Source organism: Montipora capricornis, chromosome 13 (genome assembly GCF_036669925.1).
Source record: "Montipora capricornis isolate CH-2021 chromosome 13, ASM3666992v2, whole genome shotgun sequence".
NCBI classification, from domain to species: Eukaryota; Metazoa; Cnidaria; class Anthozoa; order Scleractinia; family Acroporidae; genus Montipora; species Montipora capricornis.
This window is the reverse complement of record NC_090895.1, coordinates 6,835,131-6,852,630: the sequence shown is the minus strand read 5'-3', so window position 1 is coordinate 6,852,630 and position 17,500 is coordinate 6,835,131. Positions and strand designations below refer to the sequence as shown.

The 17,500-nt window shown below is 36.1% G+C and overlaps 1 protein-coding gene and 1 long non-coding RNA gene across 2 annotated transcripts; one reads left to right on the top strand and one right to left on the bottom strand.

The window, feature by feature from the left end:
- The first annotated feature begins 1,410 nt into the window (after positions 1 to 1,410).
- On the top strand, positions 1,411 to 5,765 carry LOC138029830 (uncharacterized). The gene is made up of 2 exons (XR_011127936.1): positions 1,411 to 3,601; positions 3,884 to 5,765. It is a non-coding gene; the product is annotated as an uncharacterized lncRNA (long non-coding RNA).
- Positions 5,766 to 6,291: 526 nt separating this feature from the next.
- LOC138029817 (protein lin-28 homolog A-like) lies at positions 6,292 to 12,762 on the bottom strand. Its single transcript, XM_068877637.1, has 9 exons — positions 11,378 to 12,762; positions 11,051 to 11,075; positions 10,409 to 10,432; positions 10,107 to 10,133; positions 9,156 to 9,182; positions 9,036 to 9,065; positions 8,470 to 8,529; positions 8,024 to 8,128; positions 6,292 to 7,406 (listed from the first exon to the last, which is right to left on the bottom strand). The coding sequence occupies exons 1-9, from the start codon at positions 11,393 to 11,395 to the stop codon at positions 7,351 to 7,353; spliced, it is 372 nt and encodes a 123-aa protein (XP_068733738.1). The 5' UTR covers positions 11,396 to 12,762; the 3' UTR covers positions 6,292 to 7,350.
- Between the last annotated feature and the right edge of the window lie 4,738 nt (positions 12,763 to 17,500).

Here is a 17,500-nt window from a genome sequence, read left to right as displayed (position 1 = left end):
GTTCTAATTACCCATTGTGTTACATGTACATTATTTATGTCAATATGTTAACATGTTAATAAGTAGGTTCCAACAAAATCCTTTTGAAGTCCATGGTATGGTTATATTGATTTTTTTTCCAAGAGAATTCATTTTTGTGCAGTGTCTACCCAGATGTATCTCTGGTTCAATTATCTCTTGGGAATTGGCCTCATATTATGTTTGCATCTTTGATTTGGGCTTAATTAAAGATATTCACAATTCTTTTAAAAGGTCAAAATAATTTTTGGGCTTTATACATTGAGGACAATTTAATGCATAGAATGTACTCCAAGTCAAAAAGCAAAGTTCTCAAATAAATAGATACCTTTACAATAATTATTGTGACATCTATATATTATGGTTCTCAATTTCAGCAAGTGTGAAGTAAAATTTGAGACCATTCAATAAATTTGTCAATGAAGTCACAAATCCAACAAGAAGTTAAGTTGGAGACATTTAGCCTGGCAACAATGAGTGAAGGTGGTGCCTTCATGAGACCCCCGCCTTCATGTGCGGATAATATGTGGCGAGGTCAGGAAAAAGATCTTTAAAAAGGCCATGGGGGACCAGGAATCCAGTCTCATTTGGATATGTATTTTTCTGTTTCATTACCACAGTGCCCTATTGAATTAATGGTGATTAGTGCTCACGCTTAAGAGTAAATAGTTGTTATTATGCTTGAATATGATTAAGTCTATCAGGACATTCATGTCACCTTGTATGTCATCCTCATTTGTGATCTCACAGTCCTGTTATCTCAATAACTTCTTATTAATTATTCAAAATAATGATTGGTCACACATAAAATTGTCGTAATTTGGACAGAATGTCACACAACAAAAGACTACCGGGGTATGTCATTCAATTGGTGAAGAACAGATGAATAAGATATCACTGCAGCTAATCTTCAGCGCTATGCCCTGGGAATACCAACTGGCCCCTGATGTCTTGCTTCGCCCTTGTGTGGCAACAAAATCTTATAATTGTTCAATACTTCCTGAGCTTTTATTTGTTAGAGAAGTTGTCATATAGCATTGCCTGCATTCAAACACCAATTATAATCAACCTTTGATGCATGTATACCAGCAACACTTTAGATCAAAATGTGACTTGCACTGATAAACAACTTGCATGTGTCCTTTAAGAACATTTCCAGTTGTGAATTAAGTTGAATTTGACTTGAAATCGAAAACTTTATAATAAAAACACCTAGTTCGTTACTTTCAAAACAGACATGTATTAAAAGAAATAATACATATATATTTATAAAGCTTTTTGATAGTTATTGATGATGTTTAGTGGTCACCAAACATTGTATTTATAATTCATCACAAGTATGCATAGCAATAAATGTTTTGGTCATACTGTACCCAGTAAAACACATTGAACCTGTTTCAGAAGCAAGAGTAGTTTAAAAATACATATGTGACACTTATTGCTAAAGCAAATCAAAAAACAAGTTTGTGTATCTAAACATCCTAGAACAAGAAGAGCATTTGTTTCTCAATGTCTGTACACACTGTTTAGAACAAGTGAACATGTCTTGCTCATTTCATTGATAGTCTCCTTTGCAGCTGGTTTGTAAACTGTGTGTTTGCAGCAATTTAAAGATCATTTCAAGTCTGTACTGTGCACATGCTCTTATTCATTTAAGGGGATGGCTCTTAACTATCAAACTGTTGCTATGGAGCCCTTCAAATAATCACTTCTCAATACCCTTTTACTCTACAGTTACCATTTTCTGTCAATTGTGTTCAGTTAATGAAAAATGATGGGATGGTTCCCATCCGGTGAAAAAACCATGTCTATCTTTGTTTCCTGTTTTTCACAGAAATGCACAGCAGAGGACTGGGACTAGTTGCACATGTACACCCTGATTGAAGTGATGTCAGATTTCCATTCAAAAAGTTATTTCACAGAACCTCCAATGCAATCTTCTTGCAGGGTTCTTTGACTAGAAAGTTCCCTTATATAACCATTGTCTTTCTGTAGTTACATGTCAGTGTCATCCCCCTTAATGTGTCTCAAAATGAAGCAGGTTGCAAGTAATTATTACTTATCTGTTTTGCTCTCATTGAAAGAGACAACTTTATAGGGGTAACAAGCATACGAAATGTCAAGCATTTCAAATGTCTCAAAAATAACGTAACTAAAAACACTTTCTAATAAATAAATCTCAACTACAAAATACCCTACCCTCATATCTTTGGAACCCAAACTTGTACAGAAACACTGTCTGACTATGTTATTACAACCAAAGAGGTTTTCAAGACTTTTTGAGTGAGAACCACAACATTTTCAAGGCTGCTGCCTAAGAAAATTTTAAAGGGGCCTTCAGAGCTAAACGCTGAGAGCTTAGGAGCCCAACGTATGAAGTGAAAGGTGTTGCTGTGAAAAATTAAGGCGCCCAGAGCTATTCTGTGGGAGCCCCAGGCTACCGGGCTCCTGTTAGGCAACAGCCTTGATTTTGATATGTTGCGTGACCAGAACAGAATGAAGCCTAAAACTCGAGCAGTGTACACATCTGGATAAAGGAAACGCTACTGACGGTGAGTGATGGCCAAGGTCCAAAACTCTTCAAATTATTATTATTATTTTTTTCAAATTGCATTATTTTAATGCACACTTGGGGCCTAGGGTGAGTTGTGCATGCACAATAACAATTTTTGAATTACACATTTCAGGTGCAACCATTATTTTAAATTACACAAGTCAGTCACCGTCAAATGAAGAAAGAAAGAAAAAAAAACACAAAAATCCATTGGCAACAATGCTTAGTCTGTAGTGTAGAAGGACCCCACTTAATGTGGGTTCACGTAGTACAAATAGCAGTACCATGAACAGAGTCCACAAACAACGTAAGATCAAGCAAAGAAAGGTTTTAAAAAAACCACAAAACAGCGCGTGACCAAAAAATATATTTCGCAAAATTCCGAGGAAATCTCTTCAACTTCTCAATCAGTACACTGAGGTAAACCCGAATTTTCCATAAAACAACATACTTTGCAAAAAGACTAACTCGAGTAACTTTGCACAGCATACTCGGGTGACTCAGTGTAAGTATTGTCTATAATTAAGAGAGTTTTGATGTCAGGCAAAAAGACAGCCAAGTTGGATTCTGTTTGTACGTCGAACTATGACGTTTTCAGTCTTGTTTTTAATAGTGATTGTTGAATATAAAATGTCTTGATTTTCCAACCTTTGTAAACTCTTCGTTCAGTTTTGATCATTCCAATCATCACAACCTGAATAAATACCATAACAGATTTCCCATAATTATTGAAATGTTTGTTGCATGAATTAGCCTTTTGTCCTTACGAAAACCTTGTAATTTTCGCGACTTTTGTTGCTGTCCTCAACAGGGCGTTCGTACTTTTACAACTTTATCCCCCAGGCGTTTGTTGTGAGAAAAATAAATGACGTCAAGACGCAAGTGGCACTTCCTTCCCAGGTTATTACATCCTCATCTTTGTTGCCTGATCTGGGGAAGAGGGTTCGAGTCTACAAATTATACTACTACTACTATTGATCCGTATTAAAAGTTAGAACGTCAGCACACCAAGGTTTACAAAATTCTCAGGTATGGTGACAATGGACCCAATATTAAGTGAAATGCAGCTATTTACAAATGTCAAAATTTACATAGAAATGTATGGCCATCCGTACGCTGCGTCCGTTTGAACAAAAATTGCGTTCATAACTGCGAGGATCATAGCTTCATTTGAAACATTTAATTCTTTGTAAATTTGGATGTATTTAAATGGCTGTATCTCAATCAAAATTAGCCCGATTATCGCAAAACTGTGTGCTCTTTCTGACTGTGGATAATAGTTGCTAATCCCATAATTTACATATTCCTAAGTCCTCTCCAGCTTGAAGATCGCAGCCTGAGCACGAGCATCCATTGTTTGATTAAGACAACTAAATGGACGGAGCTTTACGATCATCGAAGCTATCAAAAGGTCATGGTAACTGAGAATGTATCTGCGACCACCTGAGGCTAAGGAGACTGACGATGATGATACATTTACTTCCTAGTTTTACACATTGTAGGCAAGTTATTCCTGACGATGAACTGCTTTGAACATATATCTGCGAAGTGGAAGGAAAACCGGAAATTTGTGGTGGTGGACAAAACACTGACCCCAGTTCATGGACTACCCTAAAATGGGCTAACCCTTAAAACTAACATTTCGAATGAGTGCTATTGAAAGAAGTGAATTCATTATAAAAATTAATTACACTTTCATTGCACATACCTTGTTTATTTTCGTGCACATGGTACTGTCAATGATGTAATCGACCATCACAACAATAACATTATTGAAAGTTGACCTTTTTAAAATGGCTGCTTAGACTTAAATACTGTTGATCAACACTTTTTAAAATGGGTGTTTGGTCTTTGGTAAGCACTGTTTGAGACGTTGCTTACATTGTGCATATAGACAAACAGTACTCATTTGACTCATTTGAAATAGTATTTATAGGGTAGTCCGTTTGGGTAATCAATGGACTGGGGGTCAGTGTTTTGTCCAACACTGGAATTTATAGCAGGCTCGCATAGTCAGGTTAACTTGACAGTAGAATTGGCTAGTTTTTATTTCGTTTCCCAGACTAAATGCTGCTCAATTGCTTAATTTCCTTGACAGCAGTACTCATCCATTATGGATGTAATGATGTCTACTGTCAGGGGCACCCAGAGACGGCTTTCTCTCAAGTGCTTTTAACACTCTTCTAAGTTCTTCAAAGTACTTTTAAAGCTTTGTAGGTTCATTTTAGGCCACGTTATAAATTTCTTTTCTGTTCTGTGTTATTCTAGGGGAGCTTGAAGGCTCTCAAATTTACGAGGCCATTTTTTGTATAGTTCACGAAAATCTCATTGTATCCTATTGAACCTTTCCAAAGTCTGCAGCTGGTATATTTTGATACTCCTAACACATTTTTATCAATCTCGAAATAAAGGAAGAAGTGTTAACTTTTTCATATCATGAAAGTTCTATTTGAAAATTCCCTAAAGAAAATCCTAGATGATTTACGGCCTATCAAACAGATACTTTAGCAAATCGTTCCTTTAGTTGCCCCTGTACTGTAGCTTGCAACAGGATTTCCATACAGCCTAGCACATTAATTGTGCAGACAAGTTACTGGTGGTCCTGGGATGTACATGTCAAAAAATATGGGATTTGCTCGATCTTACAATTAATCCTTTTATCTTGTTAAGTAAATTTTTCCCAATTAATCAACACACCCATCAATAAAGATACTTAATTGGGGAACTAAATTAGCCAAACTAATTAAAGTTGCAAGCCATTAAGGACTGTGTAGTATAATTTTTCTTCAAATACAAACAAAAAAAGAAAAATCAAAGGCCAGTAAAAACAAATAGTTAACAATTATTTCGTGAGGTTTCTGTGATATGCAGAATGATCAAGGTAGAGGTTACAGTTATGAACAGGAAATAGAAAAAAAAATATATGAGGTAATATGCTTGTTCTCTCCATTATTCTGGGTTACTTTTACTTACTTGTGTGAGAAATGTTGGAAACTTGACCAACTAGTAAAGTTTTTTTGCCATAATTGTTTGTCATCTCGCAATCTGATTGGCTAATCATGCAATGTAATAGCCAATCAGGAAAGCCCATTTTGGAACAAAAACCAATCATATTGTAAGAAAGTTATAGACAACGCTTGCTCTCTCTTCGTGTCACGATTTTGGTCACTCTAAAATAAAGACTTTCTTTGCAGTTGGATATTGTGGTAAAAAACTAATTGAAAGTGGTCCACCATTGTCTCCACTCTTATCGACAATGATGTTTGTCATCACAGTGGTCAAAATTTGTTCTGGACTCACTCAGCTGGGCATCGTAAGTCAACAACATTTTGACCACTGCAATGACAAATATAGTTGTTGGTAAGGGTAAAGACAACGTTGAACCACTTTTGATATGTTAAGTTTTTTCAGAAACCCATAAGGGTTGAAACATGTAACGCGCGTTCACAGCTTCCGAATATTCAGTGCGAACTGATCGGTTGAATGTTTCAGTGCTAAGTACCATATTTGGAAACCCCTAGCTCTTGTTGTTCCAAATATGGTACTTAGCAAATTGAATATTCGGAAGCTTGTTTCCCAGCACACAAGGGGCCGTTACACGTTTCAACCCTTATGGGTTTCTGGTTTTTTATATAACACAATTTGTGCTAGTTTTCCTTGTCTGTCAATTGTAATATTAGTCATCTACACTGAATTACAAGAGTGATTAAAGAATTCACTAAGACAGAAGTTGCAGACTTTAATGGCACAATATTATGAGCGGAAGGAGATTTACAATGCAAAACAATGGAAACACCTTACAAGGCACTCACATTTAATTTCCTGTTTTTAGTACAAAAGGGAGTAAAAATCAAAACTACTTAAGCTCACATGTACAGCATTTCTAACAACCTACTGACAAGATATGAAATATACCAGTATTCATGGCACAAAGAGCTGTTCTATTTAATTTTTGGTGTCTTTCTGAAAACAATGTATCCAAACTTGAAAAAAACTGGCCAGTTCTTTGAAGTTTCAATTCATTTCTATCGCCTCTTTCCTTAGCCACGAACAACAACAATTAGTTTCAGTGCACTTTTATGGTCGTTGGCAACAAAACCACAGCATTATTATGTGGTTTTCATTGCTCCAAGGACTTCTTTTAGTGTTTTGAAGTTTGATTAAAATAGTGTGACACTGCCCCTTTAAGCTCAATGTGAAAACATGTTATTAACCTTTGCCTAATTAAGAATCCCATTAGAATCAGACTGTTGAAAAAAGAAAAAAGCAGGCTTAAATGAAGTGTGCAAAATTAAGGAGGCTCGAAAGGGTTTTCACCTGATTTTGCATCTTTACTTGTTTATATCTCTGCTTCTGTACAGTGATTTTTCTTCATTTTTTGCATGTTAGCTTACATTACATGTTAACAAAAACGAATTATTTCTCTGAAAAACTGGCCTACAGAGATTGTTTTCACTATCGCATTTTTTTCAAAAAAGACAATATAATATGTTGATTTTAAGGCTCAAAGAAATGCCTAATATCATTTGCCATGATAACATTATTTTGGAGGAAAATATGTGAGAAATTGTAGGATGGGTACTTAACATCCTGGCCAAATTTCACCTTCATATGATAACCCCAACTGTATCTAAGGACGGAATATGTCTATTTGTTTGAAAAAAGGAGAAACTATTTCGAGCCTCCTTAAACATTTTAATTAATGTCACTTAAAATATAAATTATAATATATTAACATAATTAAGCCTTTTATATCTATAATCAGTAACAGAAGGATGTTACTGATTATAGATATAAAAGACATTTTTTCCCTTCGCGGGCTCATCTTGCTTTTCTGTTGGGAGAAAACATATATACCAGAAAATATGCATTAGAAGTTGCAACAGTAAAAGTTTGTAAATTACTTGCATAACACTTGACAACATTGGACTTGATACAAGAGTACATTAATGTCACAGAATGGTATTGCGTATGAAGTTTGGAAATCAGGCAAACCCAATGCAATACCAGTAATTGACCCAAGGTAATATCCTTAAGTGATATAGTCAAGGTCAAAGGTGGAACAAATTATTCCAAATTTAATTTTGAAGTATTATGCCAAGTAACATTTTTAGGGTTGTTCTTAGGATTTCTATCAAGAAGATAAAAAACAACATTAGGAGATTATGAAGTTGGGTGATAATTAATTTACATCACTACTTGACTTCCATCAAAATATCTAGAAAATGTTCCTGGATAGATGGCAAAAGTAACTGATCTCTGATATTACTGCTAACCAGGTTTTATTGTATTTATTGGTGTGCACACCAAAGCAATTTATGTATAGTACTGTAGCAATAGATCGTATTTTCTCGTTGAAAGACAGTTAAACACACACTTTCCGGTTGTGAAACCTGTTTATGGACTCTATTTATTTTATAATCTCATTTTCATAAATGTTGAACTCAATACCTTGTTGTTTGGCTGCCTTCTGCTGAGGCCTGGGCCTGGGGGTGGGACACAAAGACTTCTTGTGCCCCCACCCCCTACAGCGATAACACTGTAATTTTTCCATTTCTACATGAAAGTACAAATAAGAGTAAAGATTAACCCTTTGACGCCCAGGCCGGCCTGAAACAGCCATACTTAGTATTTTACTCTGTCTAACGCCAGAGTTTTTTACTCTGTCCAACGCCACACAATTTTATTTGCCAATGGGGAACCCCTGGGAGTGAGTGGGTTCATCACAATGTCCCCATTAATCCTTTAACTCCCAAGCCGGCATGAACCAACCCCACTTAGTATTTTGCTCTGTCTAACAACAGACGATTCTACTCGTCAATGGCAAATCCCCGGGAATCAACGGGTTGATATTTATGTGTTGAGTAAAAACAACTTCATGATACACTTAGTCTTACCTCCTTCCTTACTTGGGCAGACTTTGGCCATATGGCCAAAACCATCACAATTGTAACATCCTATAAAGTGGTGGCATAGGTTATTAATGATGTTAACTGGACCGAGAGGACTCAAATTTGATACGTAATCATAACAGTGATTAACAAGTTCACACCACCACACTATGGGAGTCCAATTTCTTTCATCACGAGTGTGATAATAAAAACACAAGGAATTAGATGATTTGAAGTCCTGTTGCCAATTAATAGTATGTATAACAAACAAAAAAGATCAAGTGAATAGGAAAAAGAAATATTCTTTCTCAGTCTGTGAGATGCCATAAAAGGGACCTGTTTAAATTCAACTGCCCTCTTGCAGTGTGCACAATGACACACTTACAGTGCAAATACGCTGTCCTATTAATGCTAAAATCACATTTGAGAAATTTGTAGCTATGTTTTACGTAACTACATATTGTTTTACCACAATTGCTTGCAATCTCCCAATCGCATATAGGCCTTACTTTATACCTAAAGCATATCCAGTGGAATTATGAAATGTACAAAATCAAATGAATTAAGCTTACTCTTTTTCTTTCCTCTGTTGCTGCTTGTTTCTGCAATATAATGGACGTAATCGTGAGATGTTATTACAGGATAATGAGACAAAAATGTAATTTGATCATGTTCATAAAAAAGACACTTGCCATTATTCAGCTTTCTCCTTCTGCCATCTGCAAAATAACGGAGATAATGATGCAAAATTTAGATTACGGGCCCTGTCAGAAAATACCGGGTTATTTCTGTCATCGCTAGAGCGATAGCATTTCTAGAGACTTAATTGTCCAATCTACTTTCACTTGAGCAAACAAGTTTGACAGGAGGATTATTCAGACCTCTTTCACAATGGCTGCCAAATAAAATATTCCATTGTTTTAATGCTAATAAGCCTTTCTAGCCTTGTTACGACCAGCAAATGTCAGAAGAATATTTCTTTCAAAACAAAGGCAGTAAGTCTAATTAACATAAATACAAAAGAATGTAAAAGTGGTGGCAATTTATGACCTTAAGGTAAACGGTAAAGTCTGCTATGAGCCTAGAAGGCCCAACAGGCTGGCGTTTATCTGCGGTTACTCTAGTATGAAGCGACTAAGAGTACTTCTACTCCCCCTGGATGGGATGCTAGTCCATCGCAGGGTTACCCCTAGCACTAAATACGCGGGTACCCATTTAAACACCTGGGTGGAGAGAGCCACCATGAGAGTCAAGTGTCTTCCCAAGGAAAACACAGCACAATGTCCTCAGCTACGACCCAAACCCGGACCACTCAAAGCAGAGTCTAGCACACTAACTATGAGGGCACGGCGCCACCCATATAATGATCTTAACTCAATCTTTAAAGACTAGTTAAACTATACCTTACCAAATCCAAAGTAAAACTAAAGAAAAATTTAACTAAACACCATAAGGTTAAAGTCAAGGCAGCACATCTAAAGCTCACTTATCCAGTGGACTACATCCTGAAACGACTACATACAGAAATAAGTGATCAGGTTTTATTTGTAACAGGTCCAGAATAGACCACTAAGCTAGAAAATGAATCATCCATAAAATGAGCAGTTTTAGTTTTTTTTAACGGTCATATAAATTGCACTTGCCATTTCTCCAGTTTCTCTTTCTGTTCTCTGCAATATAATGGAGATAATAATGCGATGTTACATATAGATCACGGGTCTCTCAGAAAATCATATAGTACCAGCATTTCTAAAGACGTAATTGTTAATCAAATTATGTTTGAGCAAACAAGTTTGAAGGCAGGATAATCTAGCAAATGAACAATTTTATCTGCTCTGAAAGACCAGTTAAACAATACCTTACCAAAACCAAAATCAAACGAAAAGGAAATTTGAACAAAAATAACAAGTATTGAGTCACGGCCGCATATCTAAAGCTTACTTACCGGGCGAACCATCTCCAGAAACGACTATGTACAAAAGTGAAAGAAAAATATCCCTTGTTAAATAGATATAGTTTACGTCATAGAAAGTGCGGCGTACGGGGTTTTATTCACGAGTTGTTTGTGTCAAAAACCCGAACGAGCGAGGAACGAGCGAGTGACGGTTTTTGACACAAACAACGAGTGAATAAAAGCCCGTACAAAGCACTTTCTATGTCGTGAACTGTTTATTACACATAAGACGAGAATTTTCATTAAAATAGTTTTCTGAACGCAAATTAGAAACAAAAACTCACTAACAATTGAACCAAATGCAAATTTAATTTAATTCAATAACAAAGTACGATTTGCACGAGATGCACGAGATGCACGAGTGATTGGCATGGAAACGCCTTTACGCTATCGTTGATTGGTTATACTTCCACATGTGAAATAGCTGTACGCCATTCTGATTGGCTGTATAAGCCTTTTCCACATGTGAAAATAAAGCGTATAGATTTGTACAAATGAGCTTTATGGAATAAAATTCTCATGTTATGTGTAATAAAGGCAGATTCTATGCAGTGTAAGATTTTACAACAACACCATGGAAATAAATCCAGAGCAAAACAAAGGACATAAACGCTCTAAGAATGTTTTTCTTACCCGTTTCGTTGTCCTCCCCATCAGACTTCATAGATCGTTTTTCGTGAGAAAAAAATATTTTGTCAACATTAGTTGTTCATGATTAGTGTTTGAAACATTAAACCAAAAGAAAGACTGCAGACTGCAGACTGGCTACAAATAGCGCTGATAAACAGTATTCAAGTCTCAGAACCCATTTCAAATAGCGCTGATGAACACTATTTAAGTCTGAGAACCCATTTTAATACGGTTAGCTTTCAATAAATACTGTTTATCAGCGCTATTTCGCTTGTTCATCACGACTACAAAATACAGCAAGAAGCAAAAATGTGGTTACGAGTTCCTTACCACTTGTCTCCCTGACATGGCTGTTTTTCTAAATTACAAAAGTACAACACTGGCTTTGAAAATAATTGAAAATGTTAAAGTTAAGAAAAAATAAAAGTAATGCATTTTTTTTCAGTTTTGGTTTGCCCATGAAAGAAGATGAACAATGGTTAAAACGTTTTGTTACAAGAAACGATAATGATGAAACTCTTTGCGTATGTTGTTACCAATAGGATATTTCTGAACAGAGAAAACAGCTCTCACCTTTCTTTAGCTGAGTTTGGGCTCAAACTGAAAGCTGAAACAGACCCAAGCGCAACCCTCGGGGCGCAATACTCTTTGCAGCGCGCGTTTTCCCGCCATTTCTACACACTGCAAGGCGCCAAATTTCCTGTAGCATCTCCTATGGGCTATGGCTGCATTTCTGCTCCAATCTAGCCCCCTTGAATACCCGGGGTCTTTTTGAGATTCAGTTCCTCTGGAGACAAAGATGTCTGGGCAGATCACTCAATAGGGCCGTTTGAACGAGAAAAATACTCTGAAACTTCCATGTACATAAGCGATGGATTACGTGAGACGATAACCGCTGGTATAAATGCTCATCTTTCGTTTTCCTGGCTCACATAAGCCGAGCTTTTGAGATGGTTTTACGCAAGCTTGTAATTTCAAGCCGTTTGCGAACTAATACAGGCAATGCAGGAATCAACTCTTGCAATCGGCACTGAAAATAAGGTCAAATCATTTTGAATCAATTCTCTTGACAAGCATTGCGCATCCTTACTGCACATGCATCATTTCTTGCGTAAATAGGATGAGTATGATCTCGTGCATATTCAAACTACTACCGGTTTTTATTTTGCATATTGAACAAAAATGTAATTCTGCATGACATATCCAGAAATGAAGAAGTGTTAAAAAATTTCATTATTAACAGAAAATCTCCTTCACTATGACGTATACAAAACATGGACCCCAGGTCCATTGACCAATCTTGTGGACCCGGTCCATGGACCACCCCTATGGACCACCCCTTATTTTGTAAAGTTACAAGCAGATAAATCTTTGGACGAAAGAGAGAAACGATACTCGCACTTTTCTCGACAATTTAAGCTGCATAGGCTACAATCCATACAGACTACCTTTTCCGCAAAAAAAAAAAAGAAAAAAAAACATCTGGTTATGACATCAAGTTGCTGCTCTCATTCTTAACAGGAATATAGGGCTGTTTTTTGCTTTAGTTATCGGCTACTGATTTAAGCAATTGTCTCTTATAGACACCTATATACCATCCATTTCAAATTGGTGGCTCTAAAGGGATTCGTCTATAACCCGCACTTCAAATATACAAACATTTAATTCATCGAGTCCTTCATCGAAACAAACGAGCCCAACAAATTGACCAGTGCGCCCAACCGTCCTCACATCGCAGGGGTCATGGATTCCACCTGAATTTTTCAGGTGTCTATAAGAGTCAAGTTCTGAAAATGTCGAGATTAGTGCGAGGACCACTGCTCTCCCTCTCTCTCTCTCTCTCTCTCTCTCTCTCTCTCTCTCTCTCTCTCTTTAGATCTCTGAAAGATTTTTTTCACAAAATGAGGGGTGGCCCATAGGGGTAGTCCATGGACTGGGTCCATGAAGGGGTCCATGGACCAGGTCCACAAGGGTGGTCCATGGACCTGGGGTCCATGTTTTGTATACGTCCCCTTTACTATGAGTTTACTTATAAATCCATAAGAAAGCAAAAGACAAAAAACAGTAACGAACAATCTTTAATTCATTTTTCTTCACTTTTGAGGGATTGAGCAGTGAGACGCTCTCGACAAAATAAAACCTAAATAACAGATCTCGAGTCTAAGACCATTTTCGGTTGTGCAGACAAATTTCGATAAACTTTTTTTGAGGCTTAAAAGCCTCAAAAAATATGAAAACAAAAACGTGGAACCCCTTCTATTATTCCAATAAAATATATTACAACGCCTATGTTAAGGAAATGACCTTAAAAGAAATGAACTCGAGGTTCGAACTGGATTCTCACCAATGGCCAAATCTAAACTCGTGCTAAGATTACACTCACTCGAAATGGTCTAATGCTTTAATCCCGAAAGGATCAAAGACCTTTTTTTCCGTACCATACAGAAAGAAAACTTCCCTCACATTTTCAATTTTACAGGTTATATAAATGACCATAAACAAAAACTCAATAATGAGGAGCTCCGCTTTTAGCCTTGGCTAAATCTATATATTAACTAAATGAAGACAGACTGCCAATTATGGGTTTGAAACTGATTTTTTTTTTTTTTAAGAAAAAGTTCAACAAATGTATTGTCAGTGCAATAGTTGTTTGATTTTCAGGTTCAGTACTGTAGTTTCAACAAGTCTGGACAGTAATATTGTTACACATTTGACAGACATACAGCAATCTTTGTGCACCCATGTATATTAACTTGACTTTTCATGGCAACTTAGTGCTTTAGCTCGATGACAATTTGGTTATGAATTAATTTTGAGACTTAACAATAGTCATATGGTTATTTCTTTTCTGTTGGAATTGTTAAGCTTTTCAATAAAGTACACAAAAGAATAATATTGTTCAGCATCACTTTGTAAGGTAGCATTAAAGGGGAAAATAATTATTTTGAGTAAAGACTGGCAATTACCTCAAGGGAAATGAAAGTGATTACTTTTTGTGAACAGGGGTTCAAGTTATTGGAGTTGACTGTAATTTGCAATAATGACACCAGGAAAGCAGCAGTGTTTGATTTGTAAAAATATTGCTAGATTTTTTACAAATGTACTAATAAGAAGCCAGTGCAAGATTTGGATCTTTTTGTAGAAAGTTACATATACAATACTTGGTTCTTTCTGCAGTTTAGTACTGGAGTGCAGATTATGTAAAACAAAATAAAACAAAACAACTCCAAAAATACAATGTTTTGTTGTACCCAAATAAAACCCCTATATTTGTAAGTTTATCATTGGTAATCTTGTAAGATTCTGGAACAAGATCTTGGAAGATGTTAGCTAAGATACTTCAACACCTTACAAGATCTTAGATAAGATATTGGGTAGAATCTTAAAAGATTCTCACAAGATCTTATCTAAGATTGTACAAGATTCTTACAAGATCCTTGTCTAAGATCATATAAGATTCTTGCAAGATCTTATCTAAGATCTTGACTAAGATCTTACACAATTCTTACAAGATCTTGTAAGATTCTTACAAGATTCTTACAAGATCTTATCTAAGATCTTGACTAAGATCTTATAAGATTCTTGCAAGATTCTTACAAGATCTTGTAAGAATCTTGTTAAGAATCTTACAAGATCTTGTAAGAATCTTGTAAGATCTTGTAAGATCTTAACAAGAATCTTACAAGATCTTGTAAGAATCTTAATTAAGAAACAAAGTAAGATCTTAATAAGAAACTTATTAAGAATCTTGGTAAGATCTTAATAAGATTTCCACCTGGGAACCCAAAATAACATCAAGATTGATATCTTTGTATCGATGAATAAACTTGCATGTAAGCGGGTCTGCCTAATGTGCGAGCCAGCGAGTCACATTGCGAGTCATGCGAGCCAGGGTGCGAGCCATTCGAGTCACCGTTTTAACGTGAAAAATAATCAAATAATGGAACTGCAGCAAGTACCGTCCAAATAATCATATTCAGCGACATTGTACAGCTATTTGTATAGCAGAAAACCTCTTGGCCGTAAAGGTCGCTGCGCGCACGCAAAGCTGTCACGCTCTCCCTCTTTCATCGATACATTTGGTGCGTAGTATCGCTTTATATTTTTACTCGTTTGTATTTTTGGACTCACCCCACGGGCTCATGAAAATACGACACAACTTGTAAAAACATACCGCGATACTAAACATCAAAACACCTAATAAGATCTAAAACGCTGTATTCTTTTTACAACATGATACGAGTTACACTAACTGCAAGTAGCGACGGTTTTAATTTCATAGATGAGCATATATAAATATATATTATTAGTTTTTAAGATCTTGAATATTATTTATTGAAAGGAGTGCAAATTTCGAAGAAACCTGCAGTAAGATGCGTGTTGACAGCTTAACGATACTTGTTCCATTGGCATAATCAAGGTTCAGATAACATCAATACCGTATAGATTTCATAACACCATCAAAGTCACGCATTCTCTGTAGTCTTCACAGCGCGGTGGAGACAGAGACGTTCTTTTTTTGTTCTTTGTGTTCTTCTTGTTGCTGCTGCTCACAGCAGTGAGACTCGGTGACTCGCTCGCTCACACAGTGGCTCGCACCCTGGCTCGCATGACTCGCATGGCTTGCATTGTGACTTACATGGCTCGCTGGCGTGCACATTAGTAAAACTCCATGTAAACAATAGAGAAATCAAACATTGACAGAACTTTTCGATAATATTTCATTTTAAGGCAATATTGGTCATCTTCCAAAGGCCCTCAAAAGAGCTTTGAGGACATGCTAAAATATGAAAGATATATCTACCAACCAGGTTAAAATTGACTGTCTTTTATTGCAATAAATAGCATTTTCCTTCTCAGACAATGTTCTCCATTTCATAAAAAAAAATAATTTTAAGCGACACAACTAACTGTTTAAAAAAAAGGAAAAAAACAAGTGTCATTTAAAACTCAACATATCAGTTAAACAAAACTCAACCTGTCAATATTTAAAGAAAAATTACAGAATGGAATAACATCAAGAAGATATCTTTGTATCGATGAATAAACTTGCATGTCTGAGCCCCTTGCTTTTTGTTATTTATGCATCCAAGCTATTCACGGTTGTTGGGTATCACCTTCCACACGCACACTGCTACGCTGCCGACATGCAAATCTACCTGAGCTTCAAGCCTAACAGTAGCACATCCCAGGAGGATGCAGTTCTTTTGATGGAATGTTGTATCGAGAAAATCAGACGCTGGCTGATCCAGGAGAGACTCCTTATTAATGATGATAAGACCGAGTTTATGATTATTGGAACTCGGTAGCAACTTTGTAAATTGCAGGCTATGAACATTAAAGTACGTAGTTTAGAGATTAGACCTAGCTCGCCAGTCGAAATCTAGGTTGCTGTCTCAACCCCAACCTGCATACATGTATGTGTGACCACATAACAAACGTATGTAAGACAGCTTTTTACTACTTACGCAATATTAGACGCATTAAGAAGTATCTATCGAGAGACAGCTTACTCCATCTGGTACACACATTCATTATGAGCAGATTAGACCACTGTAATGCTTTACTGTATGGCCTTCCCAAAGAACAAATAGCTAATTTGCAACGGGTGCAAAAAGCTTCCACCAGAGTAATAATGGGAAGTATTCCCACATAACTCCGGTACTCTATGAGTTACACTGGCTACCAGCCATTCATGGCCTCGCGCCTAGTTACATCAGCAATCTTTTATCTATTAAATGCAAGTCCTCGTACTCAGGCATTCTGTTGAAGCCACCAAGTGGGAAGATGCTTGTAACCTTGGGTGGGCGTGCATTCCAGGCAGCGGCACCGCATTTGTGGAATGAGCTCCCATTACAATTACATGTATGTAAGTTATTCAATCTGTAGATGTTTTCAAGAAGTCAATTGAGTCATTCCTTTTTAAACAATTTTTCCTTGATTAGTAATTAAATATATGAATGTTATATTGCCATTTAGACTTGTAATCATCTTTTTAATCTTATTACTTTTAAGTTTTTAACTTATTATAAATATCCTAATTATTTTACTTGTTGATGTTATAGATCTTATTATGTAAAGCGCTATTGATCTTTTAATTGTAAACAGCGCTATATAAGCAATAATTTATTATTATTATTATTATTATTATTATTATTATTATTATTATTATTATTATTTCTTGTACAAGCAAATAATCTTTCTACCAAGGTTAGTACATGTAGTGTTGTCTTTCAGAACTACACACTATCAGTATTTTCAAATCATTCTGTACCTTCAATTCTGTTATTGGGAACAGCAGAGGAGATAGTGAACAGTATTTTTTTCTTAAACTAGATCTTTGAAACTCTAACAATAGAATTAAATGAATGAGGTAAACAAAACAAACTGTAATAGCTTAAATTCTGACTAACAGCAACATGAACGTTAAAAATTTAAAATTAAATATTTTGA